This window comes from Orycteropus afer, unplaced genomic scaffold (genome assembly GCF_000298275.1).
Source record: "Orycteropus afer afer isolate SDZICR_OR568_19922 unplaced genomic scaffold, OryAfe1.0 scaffold00745, whole genome shotgun sequence".
In the NCBI taxonomy this organism is placed as follows: domain Eukaryota; kingdom Metazoa; phylum Chordata; class Mammalia; order Tubulidentata; family Orycteropodidae; genus Orycteropus; species Orycteropus afer.
The window spans coordinates 653,714-678,600 of record NW_006922332.1 but is presented as its reverse complement, the minus strand read 5'-3'; the positions used below and the strand labels follow the sequence as shown (position 1 = coordinate 678,600).

The 24,887-nt window shown below is 42.3% G+C and overlaps 2 protein-coding genes across 2 annotated transcripts in view; one reads left to right on the top strand and one right to left on the bottom strand.

Annotated features, from left to right (window-relative positions):
* EML5 (EMAP like 5) overlaps positions 1-3,188 on the top strand; it is a 197,868-nt gene extending 194,680 nt beyond the window's left edge. Inside the window, exons 39-43 of the mRNA XM_007957415.1 lie at positions 618-780; positions 1,108-1,211; positions 1,948-2,101; positions 2,761-2,861; positions 3,152-3,188. Of these exons, the coding sequence (XP_007955606.1) occupies positions 618-780; positions 1,108-1,211; positions 1,948-2,101; positions 2,761-2,861; positions 3,152-3,188 (559 nt within the window). The remainder of the gene's footprint in view (positions 1-617; positions 781-1,107; positions 1,212-1,947; positions 2,102-2,760; positions 2,862-3,151) is intronic.
* A 632-nt stretch (positions 3,189-3,820) lies between these two features.
* The window catches only part of ZC3H14 (zinc finger CCCH-type containing 14), a 48,253-nt gene continuing 27,186 nt past the window's right edge, over positions 3,821-24,887 (bottom strand). Inside the window, exons 8-16 of the mRNA XM_042783214.1 lie at positions 19,283-19,357; positions 14,304-14,466; positions 13,326-13,558; positions 10,136-10,256; positions 9,116-9,252; positions 8,763-8,851; positions 7,848-7,954; positions 5,082-5,142; positions 3,821-3,886 (exon numbers count right to left, since the gene is read on the bottom strand). Coding sequence (XP_042639148.1) covers positions 3,821-3,886; positions 5,082-5,142; positions 7,848-7,954; positions 8,763-8,851; positions 9,116-9,252; positions 10,136-10,256; positions 13,326-13,558; positions 14,304-14,466; positions 19,283-19,357 — 1,052 coding nt within the window. The remainder of the gene's footprint in view (positions 3,887-5,081; positions 5,143-7,847; positions 7,955-8,762; positions 8,852-9,115; positions 9,253-10,135; positions 10,257-13,325; positions 13,559-14,303; positions 14,467-19,282; positions 19,358-24,887) is intronic.

Sequence of the window (24,887 nt, the reverse complement as noted above, 5' to 3'; positions counted from 1 at the left end):
TCAAAACACTTAGTTGTCCCACACTCCCCCCATGATGGTGAGGTGCATTTGCACTTCACTTTGTCTTTTAAAAAACTAAGTCCAGGCTTCAAGTAGTGTCACTTTGTTCTAATAACCTGAGATGTCAAGCCAGTCTGTTCTTTGCTATTAAGATGCCATCTTTCCAGATAAAAGAATTTTTAATGAATTATGGAATGCAGTTGTTACAGAATTATTAGTGGGTTTATTTTTTAATGAGGTATTTTTTAATGACTTGAGATGAGGACTCAGGAAGCATTTATTGAGGCATCTGTTTATGTGTTCATTTGGAGAAACTCCCTACGCTACGGTGTTGGGTTGGCTGGAATCTTTATGGAAATCGATTGCCAGGCCTGGACTGGATCTTCCACTGCTAGGGGGGTTCCAACAGGCAACCATGGGGTTACCAGCTGAGCAAAGACCGTCTGTGCTATCCAGAAAACATTTAAGTACTAAATACAAAACAAATCTGTTTCACATGACACATGAATCTCAGTATTCGTAAGCAACTGTGTCTCCCAGGTAACTTTAATGTCTTAAACATTTACCCTATTTCAGGTGGTCTAACCCACCTTTGACATGTTTTGTCACATAACCAGGTTCAGCCCAGATTCCCGGTATCTGGCAGTGGGTTCTAGCGACAACTCTGTGGATTTTTATGACCTAACATTGGGCCCCACCCTTAACAGAATTGGCTACTGCAAAGACATCCCAAGCTTTGTCATCCAAATGGACTTCTCTGCAGATAGCAGGTATCTCCAGGTATAGTACCAACGCCGTGTACACAGTGCTGTATGTACATAACCCCATTTGCCAGGGTAGTTCTGCTTGTCCACTTCCTGTCTTTGAGTGCCTTTCACTTTCACTTTCACTTGCTTAGCTACTGACTAGTCACTGTTCAGCATCAGTTCTGTAATAGCCATTCTTCTCAGTCCTTTTCCTGCACTTTTTCTAACAGACTGGTAATGATCTTTTGCATTAATATCAGAAATGTAAATCAAGTAGCATTTTGCTGCTAGTACACTTGTAAACCTCTTATGGATTTTACCTCACATAATGGAATTCTTCTCCCATTTAACATGATGAAAGGTCTCCACTGGTTGCTATAAACGGCATGTCTATGAAGTGCCTTCAGGAAAACATCTTTTGGATCAGGCCACCATTGACAGAATTACTTGGGCTACGTGGACTAGGTAAACACTTTATATGCTCAGAAAGCAAGTAATGAGGGCAGTTGGGAAAATTGGAAAATCCTGTCTCAACAGTTAGCAGCATCCCAGTACGGAACAGCAATAGCGTTTCCAGCTTATGTTCAATACCCTGAATTCTTCCCAGAAGAGTCTAACAGCTTGCTTATGCTGGGATCCTTTCTGACTGACCGTTCATGCTCTCCTCCCAAGGGGAGGGGGACTACTTTCAAAGAAAGGAAATCAGAGTGATTTATGATTAAACATGCCAATATTTTCCTTGACCTTAGGCTTAATGGGCAATAAAAATGCACGTGGTGCTATTAAGCAACTATTATTTTTCCATCTAAAGGAATGCTATCTTGAAGCTGTTAGATAAAAAAGCTTAAAATTTTGTTCACAGTTGCTGGCTCTATGACAGATAACCATGAATATCTACTTTGAACCAATGAAAACAAAAGCCTGCAATCAATCCCACAGCATGAGCATGGCTTTTAATTTTAAAAGAGTTTTCTGTGAACTATGTACTGAATTGTTAAAAGATTAATTCTATAAGCCCTTTAAATATAAAATTTCATTAAAAAGGGAGGCAGCCTCCAAATGACCCACCTTATCATAATTTACTTCCTGGGTTGTAACTAACACGATTAGGTACTTAGGAAATTGGGAAAATATTCCCCTTTTTACTCAGGAGAGTAAACCTGTGTTTGCTGGCTTCGCTTTCTTTTCTTCTTCCCTCTAGCATTCTAGGAGATGAAGTGATGGGAATCTGGTCCAGACATGCTGATAAAGCTGACGTCAACTGTGCCTGCGTTTCTCATTCAGGAATCAGTCTTGTCACAGGCGATGACTTTGGCATGGTCAAACTATTTGACTTCCCATGCCCTGAAAAATTTGTAAGTCTGTGTTTGGTTTAGTATTTTTATCATTTTACTCACAACTGAGTTGTCTGACACATTCCACTCATGACCTGAAAACTTAAATGTATTTGGTCCTGATCTGAAAATAATTTTTCCCATATTCCTAATTTTTTTCCCAATCTTCCTAAATTCATTATTCTAAACAAAAAACTGTTCAAAATATTTCCTCCCCTTCTCCCACTAATAGTATCTTTGGAAATGATTCTAAGCAAACTGCGGATTATCCTCTTGGCAAACCCTTAATCATGTTAACCAAGTTTCGAATTCCTCAGAGGAAAACACTTTAGAAACCTGGAGACACCCTGCTGCCCCCATCACCAGGTCTGTGTTAAGTGCAGATCCGTGACTCGCTCGGAAAGACCATTTTCCTCATCAGCTGAGGCCTCCTTCCCTTCTGCTTTCAGAGCCTTTGTGAGAGAGTTGATGGTTCACCGGCCTTGTCACTGTTCATGCATTCAGTCTGGAATATCCCATTTTTCTGTCCTTCCTCTACTTTTCCTGACAGATTTTTGTAGCGCTATCAGCATGCGTGGTAACAGTAGTATGGAAATCAGGTTGCAGTTGGCTGGTACAGGAAGGACCCTTTCACTTTTTTTGTGCATTACCTGCCCTGAGCTTTGTTTTTGTTTTTCCAGGCAAAGCACAAAAGGTTCTTTGGCCATTCGCCCCATGTGACGAACATTCGATTTACTAGTGGGGACCGACATGTTGTCAGTGCTGGAGGTGAAGACTGCAGGTTGGTAACTTTCTCAGTACAAGACAAGGAGCAGGTCACCTTTTATTGGTTAGTAAGAGATGTAGTATAACCACTTCTACAACTTCAGTCTGTGAACCCAGCTAATCAACCTTAGCAAAGGTCGCATAACGAGCTGGTTCCTGAGTCCTACCTAGACACTGCAAATACAGAATCAAAGGAGTTGAGGAAAAATTTACAGGTGTGATTTGAAAGCTCAATTAAAGCAAAGGTTAATCGGTTCTGAACAATGTAGAAATGAACTCACTGTAATATTTTTTCTCCGACTGCAGTTTGTTTGTCTGGAAATGTGTGCATACGCCTCACTGAGAGATGCTGAGAGGATGCTACACAAAACCGAGAAACAGAATCAAAAGAGGAACACACACCCTGCCTGGTCCTGTGGTGCTAACCCAAGACTGTAATGAGAGAAAGGCCCAGAAACAAACACAACAGAAGACATCTAAGCCCCAACGATCTGCCGTTCACGTTGGGTTAACTGTCCATAAGGTGAAGGATTAAATGCACAGTTGATGGGAACAGCCAGCCCTTTTTTCTGGGTAAACTACAAATTTAGCAGCCTTGCAGGGCAGGTGTTAGGGGGCAGCAATCCTCAACAATCCAGCCTACCCAAAGCTAAAACCCAAGCTGGGCAATTTCTCATCCTTTTTTTCTTCCGCGAAAGTAAAACTGTTTCTTGTCAGCGTTCACATTTTATTTTCAAGGTTCATTGTTCAATGAAATACTTTATCCTTGTATTTCCATAAAGAAAGGAAACTACCACCACCCCCTCAAAGATCACAGTGTTAAAAAGGCAAATCCTATCTTCCCTAAGGAAACAGACACAAGCTTTCCTCAAGAACACAGTGCTTCTTAAGCATTAATGATGCCCATTTTATAAAGGACACTTTTCTCCTGGCAGTTCTGATTTCAGGAATGGATCTGAAGTTAGTAGTGTATGATTATTCTATTTTCATTTTTGAGCTACTGTCTATCTTCTTATGTTTGTTAGAAAGCCATCTCTGTAACTGAAAAATTAAAATGTGATAGTAGGCTCATTAATGGAAAAGCAGTACAGTGAACAGTCACTCCCACTGGTGTACAGTGTTTAACGTTCTAGGTAGCAACAGTATTTAACTGGAAGAGAATACTGAAGATAGTAAAGATGTAATCTATTATAAACATTTGCTTAACATGTAAATTAAGTTCACATTTATAAAGTTATACAGTTTAATAACTCTTAGAATAAAATTTTTATAGCTTTTTTTTTTACAGGTCCATTTGTGAAACTCATCATTAAAATTCCTTTTTGGTATACTGGGGCTGAACTCTTTAAGATTCTTATTCTCATTCACTTTAAATGCTGCCAAAGATCAGTCCTAACCATTCAGGAACGTGCTGTCAGTATCCGTAGTTTCCTGAAGATTGGAAATTATGAAGACTGCTATGAAAAATATATTTTTCTAAGTGTGAGTAAGTTTAAGACGCTCTGTTGGTCCCATGTTAATTGTATTTGTAGAGTAGTAGACCCTTCTCCCCTCAGGAGTCTGGAAATCCAAGTTTGCTTTGACAAGACACATGAAGATTCCAAATGCCTAGTCTCTGTAGCACAGTCTCTCTGTGCAGCACCTGTGAATACCACAACGGAAGCAACTGGACTATCTCACAAAGGCCTAGCCCATGATGGAGCCCAGTCTGTCTGAATGTCTGAGGAACTGTGTGTGAAGGATTAAGGCACTGGGAAGCCTGAAACATGAGAGAGTGATCTTTCACTATTCCTATACACGGTTCTCCTAAATTAAGCTGAATTTTAGAATACGTTAATAAATTTCCACTCCATCAATAAAGGGGAAAAAATTCCCTAAACCACACTCCCATGAAAAGAGAAATACTCTATTTTTTGATGCTGTTAAAAGTTTTAAATTTTCCTTCTGGGTCAAATCTGGCAACTTTTGGCTAAGGAGAAATTACAGTGTAGGTAAACCCTAAAATCATAAGCAAATCAACTACATCGACTGTAATTGTTTCTGCTTTTCTTTCCTTCAGAGTGGCCAACCTGGTAAGCCAGACTTAACCACTATTATAGTCAGTTTCTTGACTAAAGATCACCCCATGACCCCCTGCTTACACGAGCCTCAAGGCAGGTTAAAAACATGACAGGCTATTGAGGTTCTGACCTATATTTATTTTTTTAACCCACAGAATTGTTTTTGTGTGCAGTACCTGATTAAGCTCCTGGATAGGTACCCGAAGTGACTCTTGGTACCGGAGTCCCGCTTGTTGTCTACACATAACACATGCCAAAGGACCCTGTGCTCACCGGCACTCACTGTGCACTGCCAGCCACATGCACTCCTTTCCCTTTCTGTAACCCTGTCTTACACAGTTCATTTTAGACCAAATTTCCCAGCACAAGTTTTAGGGTCAACTCTAGCTTGCCCATAAACCATAGCAACCGAATGACAGCATCACACTCTTAACTGTTTTCTGGTAGTCTGTTACACAACAGCAAAAAATGACTCGATTTTAGCATGTTATTTCATTGATTTGAAATGGCTAAAATAAACCATTTAAGCCCTTTTTTCCCCATTTACGTTCTTTATAGTAGAACTGTAAGAATGCAGCTATATATCATGTATAAATAATGATAATAAAAAGTCTATTTTCAGAAAGTTTAAACAAACTACTTCTGCAGAGACATAGAGTGTGTCAACTGAATAACTCTGGAATGAACAATGCCTTAAGTTCAACAGAGTAACCTTTTTTGAATGAAGCAGGATTGTCATTTCACCTAAGCCTGATGACATTGCTAGCTCTATGCTCCTGCACACAGCTCTGTCTTTCCTGAAGTTTCAGGTCTCACTCTAATAGCAGCATAGCAAAGGGCAGCTCACAAAATGGTTCAGTAACTGCTTAACCCTTTCTTCTCCCAAAGGAAAAGCAAGGACCACAACCCTGCTGATGACTAACCACGGGACTTTCTGTTACATGGGTGGTTTTAATATCCCTTGGGTACATGACCAAGCAAGTCAATGAACTTTTTTTTTTCTCTTCTAAACAGCACTAACTGAATTTGGTCCTGAGAATGTCCAAGTCTATATTAGCCTTTTCTCATTAATTCTTTTCTAACAACCTTGTAGCGTTAATTTTTAAAAAAAAAAAAAAACTATCACATCTTTAAAATCAGTGATCTGTTTGTTATTTAATTCTAAAGCATTTGACACTTCTTGCCTTAACAATTTTAAAAACCATACACACAAAACCCTGTATATTAATTAAAAGTTTAGTCCTATTTTGAGGTCTACCCATCCAATCTCTGTAATTATATAGTTCTGTCATTTAAAATATACTATTTAAATCTAATTTTTACATTTCAAAAATTACCTTTAGTAGTAACTAAGCGTATTTTCTGTGAAGTTATTTCTAAGAATGTTATTTTTCAGAATGTGAGAATATACATGTATACTGTATCTTGTGAATTTAAAGTATGTTTTCTGATACTTTATGTATATACTTGTAAAAAATTTTGTATAATTTTGTGACAATGTAGTTCCCCAAAATATTTATTTAAAGAGCTATGTTAATAGTAAATGAAAGCATTTTAAGGAATTGTTCACAGTTTTTGCACTCGCCATTCCAACTGCTTTCACATCACACATCCACCTCTTCAGTCCTCTGCCAGGAGGCAAGGACCCAGAGGGGCTCACTCACAAAGGGGCACTCACTCACAAGGTCTGTGTTTCTCAAGGCCTAGATGCTTTTCAAAGTAAATTCACTAAAAAAAAAAAAAAAAGAGTGACCTATTTTAAGCCATCTCAACACTTTCAGCCACTCTTTTGTTTTCATGGTGGGTTTTGGAAACTATCACATTATAAATGCTGATACTTCAAACAGCTGTGAACAAACATGCCTCAAATGACTTTAGTTTTTCCTTAAACTGTCTTTTCATAGAAGAACCGAAACCAAACAACAAAAAACACCCAAAGTTAAAACCACTAAACAACTTACAAACTTGAAAAATTAGACACTTTAGATAGGCAATAAATTTCATATTACGAAAGCAATGTATTCCAAGTCTCAAAGACTTGACAGATTCTGTAGGGTGTCTCTATCTCTCATCAGCAGGTGGCAGCTTTCCAAATCCATGATCTTCTGTCAGGTAGAACTGGGTGTCATTCGCTGAATAAACAGAACCAAAAATGTTCAAATGCTGTGCATCCATGTATATATGAAGTTAAATATTTTCAGACAATGAGTATTTGGTCTACATATTACAATATATATAATTAGATTTTTAAGAAGGTAATTCAATTATGTAAGGTACATAGAAGGATGTTGTTGTTGTTATTATGTGCCATCGAGATACAACATATGTAATTAAGCTTAGGGGCCACACTAAAATATTTTGAAACTTTTCAATGGTTTACTACAATTGCTTATGTCTAAGCAGCTCTGATGGCATAGTGGTTAAAGCATCTGACTGCTAACCAAAAAGTTAGTGGTTCGAATCCACCAGCCACCCCACTGGGAGAAAGATGAGACAGTCTGCTTGCGTAAAGATATAGTGTCTTGAAACTCTATGGGGGCAATTCTACTCTGTCCTAGAGGGTCACTATGAGTTGGAATCGAATCGATGGCACTTGGTTTGGGTTTTTTTCAATGTCTAAGAAAAGAGATTTGATACATGGTCATGTGCTGTATATAAATTCCTAAAGGTCTTCGTATATGCTCACACAGTAGACAATCAGGAGTGGAGTGAAAGGAATCTGATTTGGAGATGATCTAGGTGATCAGTCAATCATTGGATAAAACAATATTTGGTCACTGTAATAAATTATTTCTCAAACGACCGTTATATAATTAAACAACAGAGAAAAATCCCAAACTACCTTGCCGTTTCCCCAAAATTGAGTTTATAAATTTGTGAAACCACTCATCTATTAGACAAGTATTTGAAATGACATTGGGAAAACTAATTTTAATCTTTACCTGGTTTGAGGTCGAATCCATTTCAAGGCATGTCGTGGCGGTACAGTAATGGTGGGATGGTAAAACGCACAGTCAGGTCTTGTACACTGGGTGTTAAACCTACAGTGCTAAAGACAGTATTGTTTCAACAACATCTGCAAAGCTACTATTTTAAGTGAACACAACAATCTGATACGAGAGTAACCAACCCAACCTTCCCTGTGAAGAGCCCAAGAGATACGGTCCATAATGTTCATTTCAGACTACTGAGGCCCTGACAAATGAACCCCTGAGACACAAAAACCTTGTCAAAGAATCACAGCAAGTGACATTTCAAAAGGAACCTTAGAATATAAGACACACTTCTACCAATGTAGTACTCTTCCCTGTGCACCCTGCCCGATGTCCCTGACACTCGCCACGCTCCCTGCCCATTACAGTTGGGGAAGTGTGGTCTTTCATATGGGCTTCTGACTGCTCTCCTGGAGAAGAGATGGTGCACTCTGAATGAGTGGAGATACATCACACCATCTTCAGCAAATTAAGACAGTCACTGCTGTCAGAACAACCTGGATGGTACTGAGCAGTACAGCTAGATTTCATCATCTCAATGCTGGCATTAGGTACAAAGAAAGCAAATACCCTTGTGGTTAGGGGAAGAAAAGAATGGAAATCGTGGCTAACAAAAATGAGCCTGCTTTGCTGAGTGCTTGGGGACGGTACCATTAGTTTCTGAACACGTGCCTAAGAGGCCAGACTGGAGTTCAATGACAACTAAGAAATGACTTAAAGACCTTATAGGCTATTAAGCCAACTCCAACAAATAAGAAGTTAAACTGGAAAAAATGCAAGCCATTAAATTTATTAGTGATCTTCCAGATCTCAGAATTGAACACTTACTGCTATATTGATCTTTGAGAAAATAGAAGTTCTTACTTTTGGATGATAGAAGGGACATTCCATTTTCTTACAAGCAGGGAAGTAACGGCAGAGCTGAGTGCTAGAAGGGGATGCTGGTGTTGTAACTGCTGACAAAAATAAGAACAAAGATTGATCAACTCTACCTACGTTTCATGGCAACCATTTTAGAAAACTGAATAAAGTTTATATATTAGTCAAGATAAGACACTTCAGACTACTTAAAGGACAGATACAACTGCTCTTTAAAGAGTGATTTAACAGAACTCATACTGTCAAGATGGTTTCTAACACTATTATTTTCTTTAATTCAGTTTACATCAACAAAATGTTTTTCATTTTTTACTCACCTGTAGTGCATGGTCACTCACCTGGTTTTGGAGGCAGCACTGGGATTCTTCTATTCATATGCGTGAAGGGGCAATCTGGCTTGGTACATTTTGCATCATATTTACAATTCGGATGAACAAACAAACACTTTTCAGCAAATTTACAATTGGGAAAGGCTCTGTGAAACAAAAAAGTTCATTATTCACATTTAAGGGCTCCCTATACACTATCATCACTACTTACTGTAAAAAACGCAGAAATGACATGAAAAAAAATACTCCATTTTTAAATGAAGCAAGATATCAGATAGGATACAACTATCTATTCCAAAGCCAAGGACAACACCAAACATTTTCAATTCAAGCAACCTACCATGAAAGACAAAAGCTTTTTCTGTGTGACAATCAAATTCATACTACTTAGTCTCGATTTAAAGTCCTTATGTATAAAACTTATGAAGTAAATTCAATAGTGACCACACTGTATGTGCAAAGCATCACACTTCAACTAGAGATTCGTCCCACAGTCTCCCTGTATATACATCCATATTATTCCCACACCAAGATTTCCTTCAAGAAGTTAGAACACAGAGATTTCCACCCAGAGGACAAAAGATTCCCTCTCAAAGCTCTTTACACTGAGTAAGCCAATAAGCCAGCTGGTAAAAAAAATCTAACTCAAGTCCAAAATGTTTATGCATTACCATAAATAAATTTTCCCCAATTTTCAAAATCTGTGTACACAGTACATACCAACCAGAGCCATTAACATCTATCCATCTCCTTAAATGTACATAACCCTCAAGGAAACCAGAAATGCCAGTATCTCGTGGGTCCAAGGCACAAAGAAGCCTCCCCATCTTCCCTGCACGCACAGCCCCAGTAACCACATGTACACACAAGTATGCTGTCCTGACGGGAGAGCTATGGTAACTGCCACTGCATTTACCTATAAAATGGTTTAAAACCAGCTATTAAAACCCGTCCATAGAAAAGAAAAATAAACAAGCTCTACGACAGAGACTTTAACCTAGACATCTGAATCATCTGGATGCTACTCACTTGCAAGGTGAAACAGGGTGGTGATAGGCACACTCGTCCCCGTTTTTACAAGCAGGCCAGTACTTGCAGCGCTCCAACAGTTTTTCTGGTTTCTGGGCCACACTCAATTCACTCACCTCAGCTACAAAGGGAAAGGAAAGGAAAGGATCTTGTTAATTATGATCAATTCAGTACATGGGCCCTTTAATAAATTTCCCTTTATCTCCAGTCTTAAAGTCTTACATTCTTTTATGCTTACAGTGACACAAAACTAATGAGCCCAAATAATCTGATGAACATTGGCAGGAGAATCTTCTATTATAGGGAAGGAGACCACACCTCTTGGTGTGAAAAGCAAACTAGACAGTGACTCTGTTACTAGAGCCAAGGGTCTAGCATTAAACCTAATTCTCAATATTATTTCAGAGTTGGGTTAAATATAAGAGAGGAAAGGATGTCAAGCAAGGAGCTAATAAACAACACAGAAATGGAAAACACAAAGTGGTGATTCGTAACATTCAGGCAAGACTGTGAAGTGGGACAAACACGAAATTGTCCCCTTATTGAGATACATGTAGTTCTCTAAGTCAATGTATAAAAAGGGAGAGACTTTTTTTTGCCTAAAATGGGTCACAAATACCATAACTTACAGAGGCCCAGGAGGTCACCAGACAGTGAAGTGTCCACCAGCAAACAAGAGAACATACATTCACCATCCATTCCACAGGGCTCACTGCCACTCCAACTGCTACGTCATGTCCAATTACGTCAGTTACTCAAAAGAGGGACCCATGTTGCCAGACTGTGTCTTGTCAGGAAGCCCAAAATCTACCTCTTTATGTGACATTTGAACTTTAACTGCTGGCTATGAATATTTAAAACAGTGACTGGAACAAATAAAATTATACCTACAGGCCATGATTAGCTGCCAACGGTGGCCCAAGACACTCTAGCCAAAAATACATAAATAAATACAAAGGCACGGGTATTACATATTATGGTTTATATTCATATTTATGAAATCTTATTATCACACCAACCCCATCCCTCTAGTGATCTGCCTGAGGTCAGGCAACTCTACCGCAGCCCTGTCACTCCCTAGCTAGTTCCACACCTTAGGCACGTGTTAGCGAACATCTCTGAACTTCAGTTTCTTCAGCTATACAAAGAGAAAATAACATCTTACTTGGAGTTTGGTGATTTCTTGGAAAGAATACAAAATAGGCAGTAAGCGTAACCCAGCAGCAGCCGCTGCCTGCATGCTTCCTGTGACCATGAAGTGCAGCCTCGTGACCATCTGCTCAGGAACACGCAACTTCAGTCTACTACACGCAGCTATAAAGGGCACAAATCAGCCACACAGCCCACACGGAGCGTCACCAAACAATCACCATGACCATGCCCAACACATAAATTCCCAGGCTACTAAGGTTATCAGTGAAGTTACTGTTGACTCTGGAATACGAAAGCATTCCGAGTCCCGAAGCAAATCGGACGGGGCTGAAGGGAGGTGGTCCCCTGGTTTCCATGTCGCCCCTGCAGAGGAAGTGTGCCGGGCCTGGTCTTAGAGAACATCCAGTAGACTGTGGTGGGCGCAGGGAGCCCAGCACAGACGAAGACGACCACCAGAGCAGCGAGGGTGGGCAGTGAGAAAGGCAGCGGGACACTCATGAGCACTTTACAGGAGGGACAGGTACAAGGGACAGGTTACATCATCACACACCAAAGGCCCTGACTTACTTCATAAGCTATTAAAACTTTTCCTGCTTGAGTGTCAAGACTTAATACTGAAAGCTAAAAAAAATCTGTGCTACCACGTAACGGCCAGCAGGGGTGGCTTCAGCAGGCACTGCGGTGTGACAGCACCCTGAGAAACAACTGGCAAACAGCCAGCAAAAGCCCCCCCTTGAGCAGCAGCAAGGTCGCAAATCCAAGCACCAGTCAAGTGGCTCCCACCGACCACAGCGCCTTTGCGATGGCCACAGCACCCGGTGACCAGGGCAAGATTTTCACACAAACATATTCATAGCGTCCCTGCTGCTACAACAACACATCTAACATGGAAATCTACATTTCTACAAAATTTGAGCTTAGCATGCAACAACAACAAATAATTCATTTCCCCAAATTAAAAACCTATACTGAGTACACCAGAAGCTTTTCTTTTATCTGAGGAAAGAATGTACGGCAGCGCGCAGTCGGTCCTGCCCGACCTCGTGAGTTCCCAGCAGCTCTGCGGCCACTCTTCCCACGGCTATAAAGATCCTGCACCGTCAGTGACAGACCCTCTTCCTCATCACATCAAAGGCGCAGGTTTTCAGTGTTAGAACTCCCTCCATCAACCTAACCCCTGACCCTACCCTGATGCACTGCACTCACTCACGTACCCCTCCAAGTGTCTCAGTATGTTTCTCGTGACTAAAAAAGGCATTCAATACATTTTCATAACTAGGCCACAAAAAGGATTACTTGGGAACCTTTTCAAAATTCATTGTTGCTTTTTTATCAAAATTCTTCATTTTTAAGGTTCAGGTACAGCTCCTCCCTGTCAGTGAGGACGTTATTCTGAAAACTGAGAGGTGTGAGGACCACGACTGTCATCCTTCATCAGGAATGGAAGTGGTCGGTGGGGCGGCAGCAACTGCTGGAGCCCAGTGAGGAGACGCAGGGACCACAGCGTCCACCTGCCTGGTGGCGGCCACCCTCAGAGTGCAGTACATCTGCCTTTAACCAAATGCTGTCATTCAGTGTAACTTTACACATAAGGTCCTTTCTACACCTCCAACTCTCTTAACAAATCAATCAAGAAATGCCTCCCAAGAAAATGTCACTGAAACGGAAACAGCACCAAAAACCGAATTAAATTTTTTCTCAAGGCCACGTTAATTACAGGAGAGACTATGAGTACAAGGGGAAATACATAAGTATCGAGTTTTTAAATTAAAAAAGGTAAATAAATAAGGCACAAAGAGTAAGCGCCCAGTCTTCAACAAGCAAACCCGCGAAGGCCGCGTGGCCAAGCCCCACATCCACACTGGATCACTGGCTCAAATTTAACTGGCAGTTTTGTCTGAAGGAAAAGGAAAGGCTACCACTGGATGTGAAGAAAACGCCAAGCCTCCAAGCAACATTCATTCAAGGCAGAAAAGCATGCCCCAGAGTCCTTCACAGCGACATCCCCTGAAAGGGGTCAGCTGAGCTCTCAACACACCGTTGGAAAAGCTACCATTTGGGTCCTCAAGCTGCCTGCTCATCAACTGCCACTGCTGTGGGTGGAGGAGGCCTCCGAGTCCCTTGCTTGAGGCTGCAGTTGGGTTTACGGGTTTCATTCCTTCAAAGCACATGTCTTCCTCTTGATCTGACATGTATCCTGGGGGGCTGGGGACACCATCCAGCGTCACTATAAACTTGGGACTTGCAGGTTTATCTGGTTGTACAAGATCTCTGCCAGACAGATAGAAAACACCACAGAATTAGGGAAACGACCACAAAAAACCGTGCCTCTTCAGTGCTCCTGCGCACAACTACCCCTCCCTGCTCACGTCCCTCATGTCCAGTGAGAAAAGACTTGCTAGGACTTCCAGGTACGGCCTTAGGAACTGCTGTAAGGCATGGTGGGCCATGGACAGTCACCACAGGACCACCCATGGCCCGCCAGCCTGCACTTACTGAGGACAATTTCCCCTCACCTTGTCCCTCAGAGAGTAACAGGGAAATAAACGGAAAAAACAGCATCTACACTCAGAAGACAATGGCCAGCAGGTCTGCATCACGCTAACGTTCTGAGCTGCATATTCATTCCTTTGCAGAACACTCCATCCATTCTCTAAGGGAAGACTCACCCCCACCCCATCTGCTAACTCTCCCTAGAGAAATCCCTTGCTTTTAGTCACCTGGCTAGTTACATTTCATTTATTTCCTAGATATGTATAAAGAATTGTCTTATCACAGCTCAATTGCACACCGAGTTTTATGTTCAGGCTGACAGCCCTCTGAACAAGAAACACGCCCTGGACTTTCTCAGGCGGAACCTGGCTGACTATGCCTGGCCCGGCTACTGCCTCGACCCTGGCGCTCCACACGAGGGCTGGAGAGGGCTGACGGGGAGGGGAGGAGCTGGGAGGGAACAAGGGCCGGCCTGCACTATCTAGTCCACACAGAGGCTACACAAGAAAAAGAAACCATCTACCGTGGCGTCTGCATAAGGTGTCCTGAAAGTACCCGAAGGGTATCTGCAGTCTTCGTCCCCGCCTCGTGCTCTGCAGCCACTACTATCTCCTCAGACAGCTTGGGCTTCTTCAGAATAAATGATCTGGTGTCTGCATGGACCATGGATTCCATGTCATAGTAATCTGAGCCAAAAAAATTGGCCACAAATGTTTACTTTGGAATATACCCTGCATCCCCAACATCATACAACGTGAGAAGAACTTCAGTCCGTTACATATTTGTGATTATTTTAAAAAGAAAATTATACTCGGTTCTCCCCAGGAAGAGGCTGTGATTCTACCGCAGGCGACTTTTCAGAGAACTCAAGGCATGGTCTTCACATGTCACGTGCCCAAGCGTTCCTGTGAACCTCCTCCACCTACAGTACTGAAGCCTCTGGGAGGCAGCCACTTGGGACAATTTAACAGTGTACACTTACTTTAAGCACAGCAATCTTTCCTATGAACATGGGTAATGTCTGACCCTAATGCTACGACGCACAGTGATGATGCAGTTCTTCGACTACTCTGTACAGTCAGCTTTGATCACCGAGCACAGTATCACTCCTAAGTGGGATTTATCCTGATAAAATGTGAATTTGTATCATTTCTACCTGTTTGTAGGCAGAGAAATACTTAGAAGGGGAACTTTAAGATGAATGGGTGTTTAAAGAGACACAGCAAGGAAAATATTCAGGCCTTCAATGCGAAGAACTATCAGCTAATATCATCTACAGCACACTTTTCAGGCCTGTCTACTTTATAAAACATGCCAAGACCTTCAGCCCAGGATCAGTCAGAGTGCCTACCAACATAGCATCAACTGACAAAAAAAACAAACGAGTGACACTCCTTTTAAAGTTAACAGCTAAATAACAGGGACCAAAATTCACAGAATATTCCTTTGTGTTTATTCATTGGACAAACACTTATGGAATACCTAGTAGCTTTGTGCTAAGTACACAAACACAAAGAAGGAAAGAGTGGCAAAACAGCTGCATACCTATTTCAGAACAGCATGACAGAAAGGTGGCCTCCAAAGAGTACGAGCGACATGCCAGAAGAACTTAAGGCAACCTTTCCAATCCTGGGAAACTGAGGAAAAGCTTCTCAAGGACAGAAGCATCAAGGGAAGGGGCCGAAATGAAGCAGAGGGGGACAAGGTAAGGAGCAGAGACAGGGCTCCCGGCAGAGCCCCAGGCCGAAGGGAAGGGCTGCCACGGGTACAAGGAGCCGGCAGCCGTGAGACGGGTCGTGTGTGGGCTGGCGGGGGTGGAGCAGGTACACCGCCAGGAGGCCTGAGACCTGCCAGGAAGGGTCCTGTATGTGTCCAGGAGTCTGGATTGCAGTCCAGAAGTAACAAGGAATCAAGAAAAGGTTTCTCAGTAGGGAAGTGACATGATCAAATGAGTCTTTGGAAAACAGACCTACGGATGGACTCCAGTCCTGGAGCTCAGTGTTCAGAGGCTGCTGCCCCGGACAGGTGAGGCTCTGGATTGAAAGACTCTCAGGCCTCTGTCCCGCTCTCACAGCCCCGGGGGGACAGCACTCTCCACACCGCCGGCAGCCCCAGCAGCTCACAGACGCTGAAATCTTCAACCACCGTCCCTGAGGGGGGGCAGCAGAGAGGCAGCACACACAACAGGAGTGCTGTTGCTGTTAGGTGCCGTCGAGTCGGACCCGACTCATAGCGACCCCTCCTTGGGTTTCCGAGGCAGTATCACTACAGAAGTAGATTGCCCAACCTTCCTTCCGAGGAGTGGCAGGTGGGTTTGAACCTCCAGCCTTCTGGTGAGCAGTCAGTAGTAGGAGAGGACAGACCTGAAAACCAAGTACCCCATTACTCCATTCATGGAGACAAGAAATAAATGAAAGTACAGATTTAAAAGGGGGAGGGAGAAGGTAAAGCTAAATTTAATTTTACATTTGGTTAGTATGGCAGATTATTTAGGAAAAAGTTGAGAAATTGAGACTTGCCCTTCAGGAGAGGGAAAGAAATGAAAGCAGTGAGTCGATTCAGGTCACCTAAGAATGTTCCTAAGCTGTGCGTCTTCAGCGCTGGGCATCGCTCTCCTCACACGAAGCCTAAGAAGTACATGCTCCCATTGCAGGTGACCAGTGTGCAGCTCACAGTCATTCACTGACACAGTGAGGGCTCACAGCCAGCCACGGGGGGGCCCAGGATCTGGTCCAAAGACTGCAGGACTCCTTCTCATCCCCCTACACTTTTTGAGGCGAAACGCCTTTATGAGTTTGCATCTTCCAAGACATGAAAATAATGCTGAAGGCAGGACACACGGTCAAGCTGACACTGAAAGGGCAGTGGAGGCCAGGAGAGGCACTGACTAAGGAGAACGAAAGGGAATAATTAGGGTAATACAGAAAGAGTGAGGTCCTTGAAGCCAGAGGATCAGAGACTGAAGAGAGCCTGGGAATACAGTGTCACCTGCTCCCAAGGTGAGTAAGGTGAGCACTGAAAACAGATCTGGACAGTCTACAGGAACTGCTGGCCACCTCGAAGGCTCACACGAACAGCCTGGGTCGAGTGGGAGCCAAACAACTCGGAGCTTAATGAGCTCTTCTGGGTGAGGACAGCCGGCTGAACCCATGCATTCACTCTGGTCCCTTCTGAAATCCCACAAAATGCCAATAAAGAGTTTAAAAAAATAAGGGGGGGTGGTGGTCATAAACCTACAGAGGAAACAGCTAGGAAAGGAGAACCCACCGTGACATTTTGAGAGTGGACTGAGACAGATGGCAGGGAGTACCTTAGATCTGCAAATGCTGAACTCCAAGCCCATAATGAAGCAACTGAGATGACAAAATCCGCCAAGGGCTGAGGAACTGGCAGCACAGGAGATCTTAGGAAAAGGTGGAGGAGAAGCTAGAGCAGAGAAGAGGGCTAGCTGGAGTGTCTACTGAAGCAGCACTTGTTGTTGTTATGTTGTTATGTGCCGTGGAGTCGGCCCCGACTCATAGCGACCCCTCCTTGGGTTTCCGAGGCAGTATCACTACGGAAGTAGGATTGCCCAACCTTCCTTCCGAGGAAGCAGCACTTAGTTCTTCCTAAACTCTAATTCATCTGTTGTCTTTGAACTTCTCACATATATCGCCCTAACTCAAACTAAAGATATCTGAACAGGTCAGTGATGTGTCTTCTTGCTCATCACTGCTGGAGTGGCCTGTAGGTCTCTGGCAGATCCAGTGCAGACTATTAAAATAAGGCGGCTGAGTTCATGATGCCCTTGGCTAATCACACACACCCTCCCCTGAAGGAAAGAGGAGCTGTAGGACCCCACAGACGTAAAAACAGAGGAATGCCAGGAACCATGGTGAAGAAATCATACAGAATGGGGGGGGGGGTGCTCACTGACCATTACAGAACCACTGCTGGTGTGGCACTTCCCCAGCCCTGTCTCTACCTGGTGCTCAGAGCTCTGGCCACCAAGGCATTGTGTGAATGCCCTTTGGAGAAGCAGACCAGCCTGAGAGGAAAAGCCTCGCTGGGGGTACCCCCAAAGTACAGTCAAGACAAATCACTCTCCACGGCGGGATCTACATTCATATGTGAAGGCAAAGGCTCCCTCAACTCATGAGCCAAGACCCCCAGCAATCATCCTGAAAGCAATGATCAAAGCAAACAGCTCAAAGAATCAAGACCAAAGAGAGAAGGAAAGAAATCTATCTTTAAAGAAGGCATCCATGAAACACAATCAATCTTCTTTAAAAAGAAAAAAAAGGGGGGGCTCTCAGAAATGAAAAAAATGCATTGACCCATATCACTTTACTTTTGCATATTTCACTGTACATAAATTATATTTCAATGAAATGTATCTTAAAAAAAAAGACATGAAACACACGCTAGATAGTCAGTGAAGGACTACAGTCGTTCAGAACAAGCCTCACAGAACAACTTGAAGATTTAAAAATAAAAACTAAAAGAAACAGAAAAGGGAAAACGAGCATGAGCTTCTGAAGTTGATCCAACGAGCAGACTCAGGCTGCCAAGCTCCTCTGCTGAAAGCAGGGAGGAATGGAGTAGGTGAGAGGGCAAAGCCACGGACGGAGAACACCTGAGCTTCAATCAGGCAGCAGGGGAACAGCTACTGAAGCTACAGGGGTGTGCTGTCACTAGAATGCTTAGCCAATGGACAGGATCTGGCATCTGGGTGGAGGGCCCTCAGAGAGGACAACCTGTCTCTGAGACAGAGGTCAGTGAAGGGTCAGGGATACAGCCACTGACTGCAGCATCCTGAGAGGGAAGAAAATTCAAGAAGATGACAGGGAGTGGTCAAAGAACCAGAGCTCCCAACGAAGGGCAGGCTAAGAGAAAACAGAGGAAACAGGAGGAAAGATATTTCTGAATTCTGAGGTTTTATATAGCCAAGGGTTTCCTCTATTCATTTGGCATTGATCAGGCACTTAACAGGCATCTAGCAACAGCTGGGCACTGAGGAAATGGAGATAAATAAGGTACTAGCCTCAGCCCTGCAGTAACCAATGGTGTGTGTCTGTGTGAGTTGGGGACCAGGCACACAGGTAAATTACAGTGGCTCCAAGAAGCACGAGGGTGTGACCCTGGCAATAAGATCCTAAACTGAAATAAAAGTGAGGGTCACCGGAGATAAGGTAACAAGCCATGGAAACGCTAAAGCAACTCAGGGCAATGCCATGACTTGGCAGAGAAGGACAAGAAGTTAGGGAGTCAGTCGTCCCTGACAGCAGGTGAGTGAGTGAGCAGCCAGTAAGTGGCAGGAAACTAGGTGGAATGGAATCAAAGACAGGAAGCTTCTGAAAGAGGTGGAAACCCAAACACCGTCTCCTGGCCCTACAAGTGTTTTCACAGATCGACAGGGAGCATCTCAGGGCAGACCTGAGGAACATAAGACATAGCCAATGAAGTGCAAACAGAAACTGACAACTGGCAGACTATAATGAAAATTTTAAGATCATTACCAACCTTGACTTATCTGTAGAGTTTCTGCCATTACGGGGTCAATTTGCAGTCGGGAAAACAACTGCCTTTGTTGAGGTCCTAGAATATAAATTTTAAAACTTCACTAAACTTGAACAAACAATACCAACATGTGCATTACCCAGAAATTATGCCAAATATAACCTTTCTGGGTTCTTAACGGAAAGTCTTAAAAAGAAGCCTTCAGTGATATAATTTAGTATTTAAAAAAAAGAAAAGCATATGCTATGAACCAAAGAGCAACAAGGCTGAACCAAAGAAAGCAACATAGGCCACCCCTGTCCTCCCACGTCAAGAAGGCAGTTTTCCCAAAGTGACGAAAAGGCTGGAGATAAAATAAAGAGGAAAGAACAGAAAGGCCAGGGCCCTACCATGGGATGGGCCACAGCCACACGCAAGATGGCAGGAAGCATCTTCCTCCATCACTTGAGCTCTCACCATTACAACCCATCTCCCTATCCCACATCCCACCCTCCTCCTCTTTCATGGTAACAAAACCTATTAGAATCGTAAACCCAACACAACCCTTCAGAGTTCTCTGGTTACGGAGCCTCCAAAAGGCAACTGTTCAACAATGAACAAGTAAGTATGACACTCAGAGCTCTGCTGTCCAGATTCCCCAACTGCATAAAAATAACCGTCTGGATCACCTATGAAGAAAGATGCTCAAGCTACAGCACTTATTATCCCTTAAACAGGTTCCTAAGGAACCCTGGCAGCACGGTCATTAAAGCATCCGGCTGCTAACTGAAAGGTCAGCAGTTTGAACCCACCAGCCCCTCCCTGGGAGAAAGCTGAGGCAGTCTGCTTCCACAAAGACTAACAGCCTTGGAAACCCTCTGGGGCAGCTTTACCCATTCTAGAGGGTCACCACGACTCAGAGTTGACTTGTTGGCAGTGGGTTTGAGCTTTGGTTAAACAGGCTCGTAACTTCCCAATAGTCATGCTGCAAAACAGAATAGTGACCTAGAACTGATTTTATCCAGGTTCACTGGTTCCAAATCTTGTTCAAGATTTGATGGTAAGCTCCTTGAGGGGTGGGAGGATATCAGGCTTCTCTGAAAACCACAGAGTGCTTAGCAGATGTGAGGCATCACTTGCTGATGTTACACTACATGTTATACTACAGCGTACAAAGGGATGTGTGTGACAGGGTTCAAAACACTGAAAATACTGTCAAGATGTCTGCGTGCTAACTTTTGGCACATCTGTTACCAGTAGTTTAGAAAGAATAGGCTTTGTTCACCCAATATAAACATATACATCACCAATCTCTTAGCTGGTACTAAGTTTTATTTTTAAATGTTTTTAAATTTTAAAATATATATTCAGTTTGCAATTTTATCAGCTGCTTTCTTCATGTAAAACATAAACTATAATATGCTTCAGTGGTGTGTCCAAAAAAAAAAAAAAGAGGCGAGTTCCTTCTAAACTTATCACAGCAAAAAACACAGTAAATCCTGGGATCAGATCTGAAGCACAGGTGTCACTGGTCAAGTTGTGTACCTTGTAGGATGGCTGGGAAAACAACCACATAATAGGCTATAGCAAAGCTCTTTCAATCCAAACAGTAGGTTCAACTACTACACATAGGTCTAACATAAACAGTGAACCAAGAAATTAAGTATTTTAAAATAATTTCACTCAGACCAGTACATGAAAGAGCTACTCTTTCACATTTCAACTCTGCCTCATCTATCTTTCTAAAACATCATTCCGAAGAGATCCAGGAATAATGGATGGAATGCTGCCCAATTTCAGGCTTCTGGGTTAAATCATGAAGAGCCCAAATGTGTCATTAAAGGTCCATGAAGAATTCAAGTTCCTCATGAGCCACTGCCTCTGCTGAGTTACAGTCAGGCTGTGGTGGAAAGACCTTAAGAATGAACACCTAGAAGACGCCATACACTAGAAGAGTTTACCTTTCTCGATATTTCTAAGGAAGCCGATTATCTGTACGTCACTGGTCCGTGACTGTGATTCAAAATCGAGTTCCTCTTGAGGATCTTCAAGCTGCCTGTTGCACTCTGATGTGGATGCTGAATGTTCACTCATTTTAACCTCCAGAGATGAAATGCTTGCTTCATTCTGGGACACTCGAACATTCAGATCAAAAAGACTGGCTTCCACTGTCAGAAGGGCTGCCTTCATGCCTTTAATCTCATTGATATCAGTTGATATTTTCCTTAAAAGATGTGAAATATTGTCTAGCTCATTCAACGAACAAGAGGAATTTGTTTTAGAACCTAAATCAATTGGCCCCGGTGAGAAGAAAATCGGTAAAGATGACTGAAACCTTGAAGACATTTTCATAAAATTCTGTATCTCCCTGAATATCTGGTAATCTTTCCTTCACAGCCCATTAAACTGCTTCATCAAAAGTAGAAGCAGTGATCCAATGTTACCTTAAGAAGCATTAAGAGTAAACAGTATTAAAACCTGTAACTAAAAAGATAGGGTTGTGCATTTCTAGAGTCAGAACTCACAAAAAAATCTCAAAATGCTAAACAAACCAGACCAGTTTTCTCTTCACTACAACTTAAGAAGTCCTAATATGTGGCCCTCTCTATCTCCTGAGTCCTACTGAAAGCTCTTCTCCAAACAATAAACTCAATTATGACATACAAAAATAATCCTGATTCCTGATTGGCTGGAAACAGGTATGTGACATACAAAGTATTTTTATCATTTACCTCACGTGACAGGAGCACAAGGAGCGAGCCGTAAATGCAGCGATGTACCACTAAGCACTTTAACTATCTGAAGATGATGTGAATTTAATCTATTTTCCCCCTTAGCTATTAAACTTTAATTCCCAAGCTTATGTTTTACCTAGCATCTTGAGTTTCATTTCCCCTTGAAAGTGGTGTAAGACAGTACTTGGAATTTCCTTCATACAGAGAGGGCAGGGGAAGTGGTTTGACCCAGGATCACAGCTAAATCCGTTTGAAAATACATGTGCTAATAATGGAATTCAACTGCACTGACAGAATATGGCATAAAGTTAATCAGGGGATATGAATACATGGCCTAGAGTTGATACTAGACCACTGTCGGAGATCTCATGTGCACATATTTTCTCCCATTCTGTGGTCTGTCCTTTCACTTTCTTGACAGTATCCTTTGAAGCTTAAGTGTTCACTTTCGATAAATTCAATTGATTTTTTTCTTTGAGTGCTTATGCTTTTTGATGTTACATTTAAGAAAGCACTGACTAATCCAAAGTCACAAAGATTTACACCTATGCTTTTTCCTAATTGCTTTACAGTTTCAGGTCTCTGATTCCATTGGGGTTCATTTTTGTGTTTGGTGGGAGGTTGGGTCCAACCTCATTCTTTTGCATGGGATAACCAGCTGTCCTGGCGTCATCTGTTGTGAACACTACACTATTCTTTTCCACCTGACTGGTCTTGGTCCTGTTGTTAAAAATCATCTGACCGCAGAGGCATGAGTTCACTTCCAGATTTTCAATTCTATTCACCTGATCTCTATGTCTGCCCTTATGCCAATAACACAGTTTTGATTATTGTAGCTTTGCAATAAATTCTGAAACAGGGAAGTCTGAGTCCTCCAACTTTGTTATTCTTTTTCAAGATTTCAGCTTACTTCGATCTCTTTTATTTCCACACAAATTTTAGGATCATCTTGTCAATTTCTGCAACTAAGTTAGTTGAGTTTTTGACAGAAATTGAGATGCATCTGTACATCAACTGGGGGGAATAATGTCCTATTACGGTAACAATATTTAAGTCTTCCAATCCATGAATCCAGAATGTCTTTCCATGGCTGTTAACTTGAAAAATGTTGCTTTAGTTTGATTTACTCCCTAAGTAACAAATCAGCCATATTTTTAGGACACCAAGTTGGCAGACACGACTCCCTACCACCTCTTCTAAAGAATTCTCATAAAGAATTGTAGCCTTTGGTTTCTCAGTTAAATAGATGTCGCTGACAATAACAGAAAAAAGCAGCAGCTAAGTGCTGGAATTCATTTAATAAAAAAATGTTTATTCATTTCTCCACTGTTATCTGTAGATCAATTCTTCAAAAATCTAAAAGAACATTTCACAAATTTTACCACACGTCTGTGGATTCACCCAGAAGTTTCTCGGAGCGCTACCTGACAGACGACATCTAATGTACACATCAAGGAAGAGTTTTCCAGCAGCATGCTCTCAGGTAAGAGCTGTGCAAGCCTGCTGGTTCACTAGAGGGCAGCAAACACAACTTCAATGAGAAAGCAGGAAAAGCACTCAACACAGTGAGTCATGAAAAAACAAGGCGCCTGAAAAGACGCTTCATAGACCCAGTCCAATGCAGAATGTAAACTAAGCAAAGGTACATCCCACAGCTTCCAATGTCCAGATCCAACAGCAGAGAAGTTCACGTATGTTAACATCTACCTACTTCCCCCAACAACGCTAAGCTGGGTGCGCCTCTCACCCGTCTACAGACCAGCAAACCGACACACAGAAAGCTGAAGGTCAGCTGGGAAGCGGCAAAGCCTGGGTCAAGCCTAGGCAGCATGGCTCCTGAGTCCACATTCACAGCCGGCTAGGCTATTAGGCTTCTCTATGATGCAGTAAGTGAACAAAAGACATCAGAGAGACCCATGCAGGGTCATTCCCATTTTATATACACATGTACAGGCTGTCCCTGGATTACAAACACGTTCCTTTCCTTAATCTGTTGAATTTGCACATAAGTAAGTTGCAATAGTTAGGTACAATCTGCACCTAACATCAACTAGTCAGATGTCTGTCTTTGTATCTAGCATAGAGTATACCCTTCTATGTATAAAAAATGTTAAAAAAAACACTTTCACGTACACTAAAACACCTTTAACACAGTAATAATAATGTTTGGATGTGTCTCATGAAGTAGTACTTATTTGTTATTATGAACCATTGTTCCTCAAATTTTTAATGTATTAGCTTATGGGTTGTATATAAATTGGATGTGCGTAATCCATGGACTGCCTGTATATGGATGTGTGTAAAAAAACACATACACATACGGAAAGTGTCTGGAAGGCTGCACTGATACACACCAAACTGTTAGGGAAGAGCTTACCTCTGGGCAGAAGTGGCAGAATGAAGGGGGGATTTTCCTGTTTTCTCTGAATGTCAAAGCTCATCCTTACTGAGAGCCTTTCCTAGTGTTGCCAGCCTAACGTGACATACTGAGTACACGCATTTATAGCCCCTCCTACTGGAGAGTCTGTAAAAAATGAAGTAAGGAACTCTCTAAGAGCCTAAATCCTTAACACAGCAATGATTTCCAAATTGGGCTTTTAAGTTCACCAGGTGCAGAAAGAAATTATGAACATTAAAAACACTTTTATCTCCAACCTATCCTCCTTAATGTCATGTTTTACATTTTCTAATAACATACTGGTAATAAATGTGTAAAGGTATGCATATGCAGTGTAGTAAATTACTTAGTGTGGCTTTTCTACCCATAAGTCTTTGTAAACTCCAAGGTGGAATTTTCTATGAGCAACTGAGGAGCTATCCACCTGGGTTATTTCTGTTGGGCGTGGCACAATACAATGTTTTGGGAGGTTCCCACTCTCTCTCACGTGCTTAGA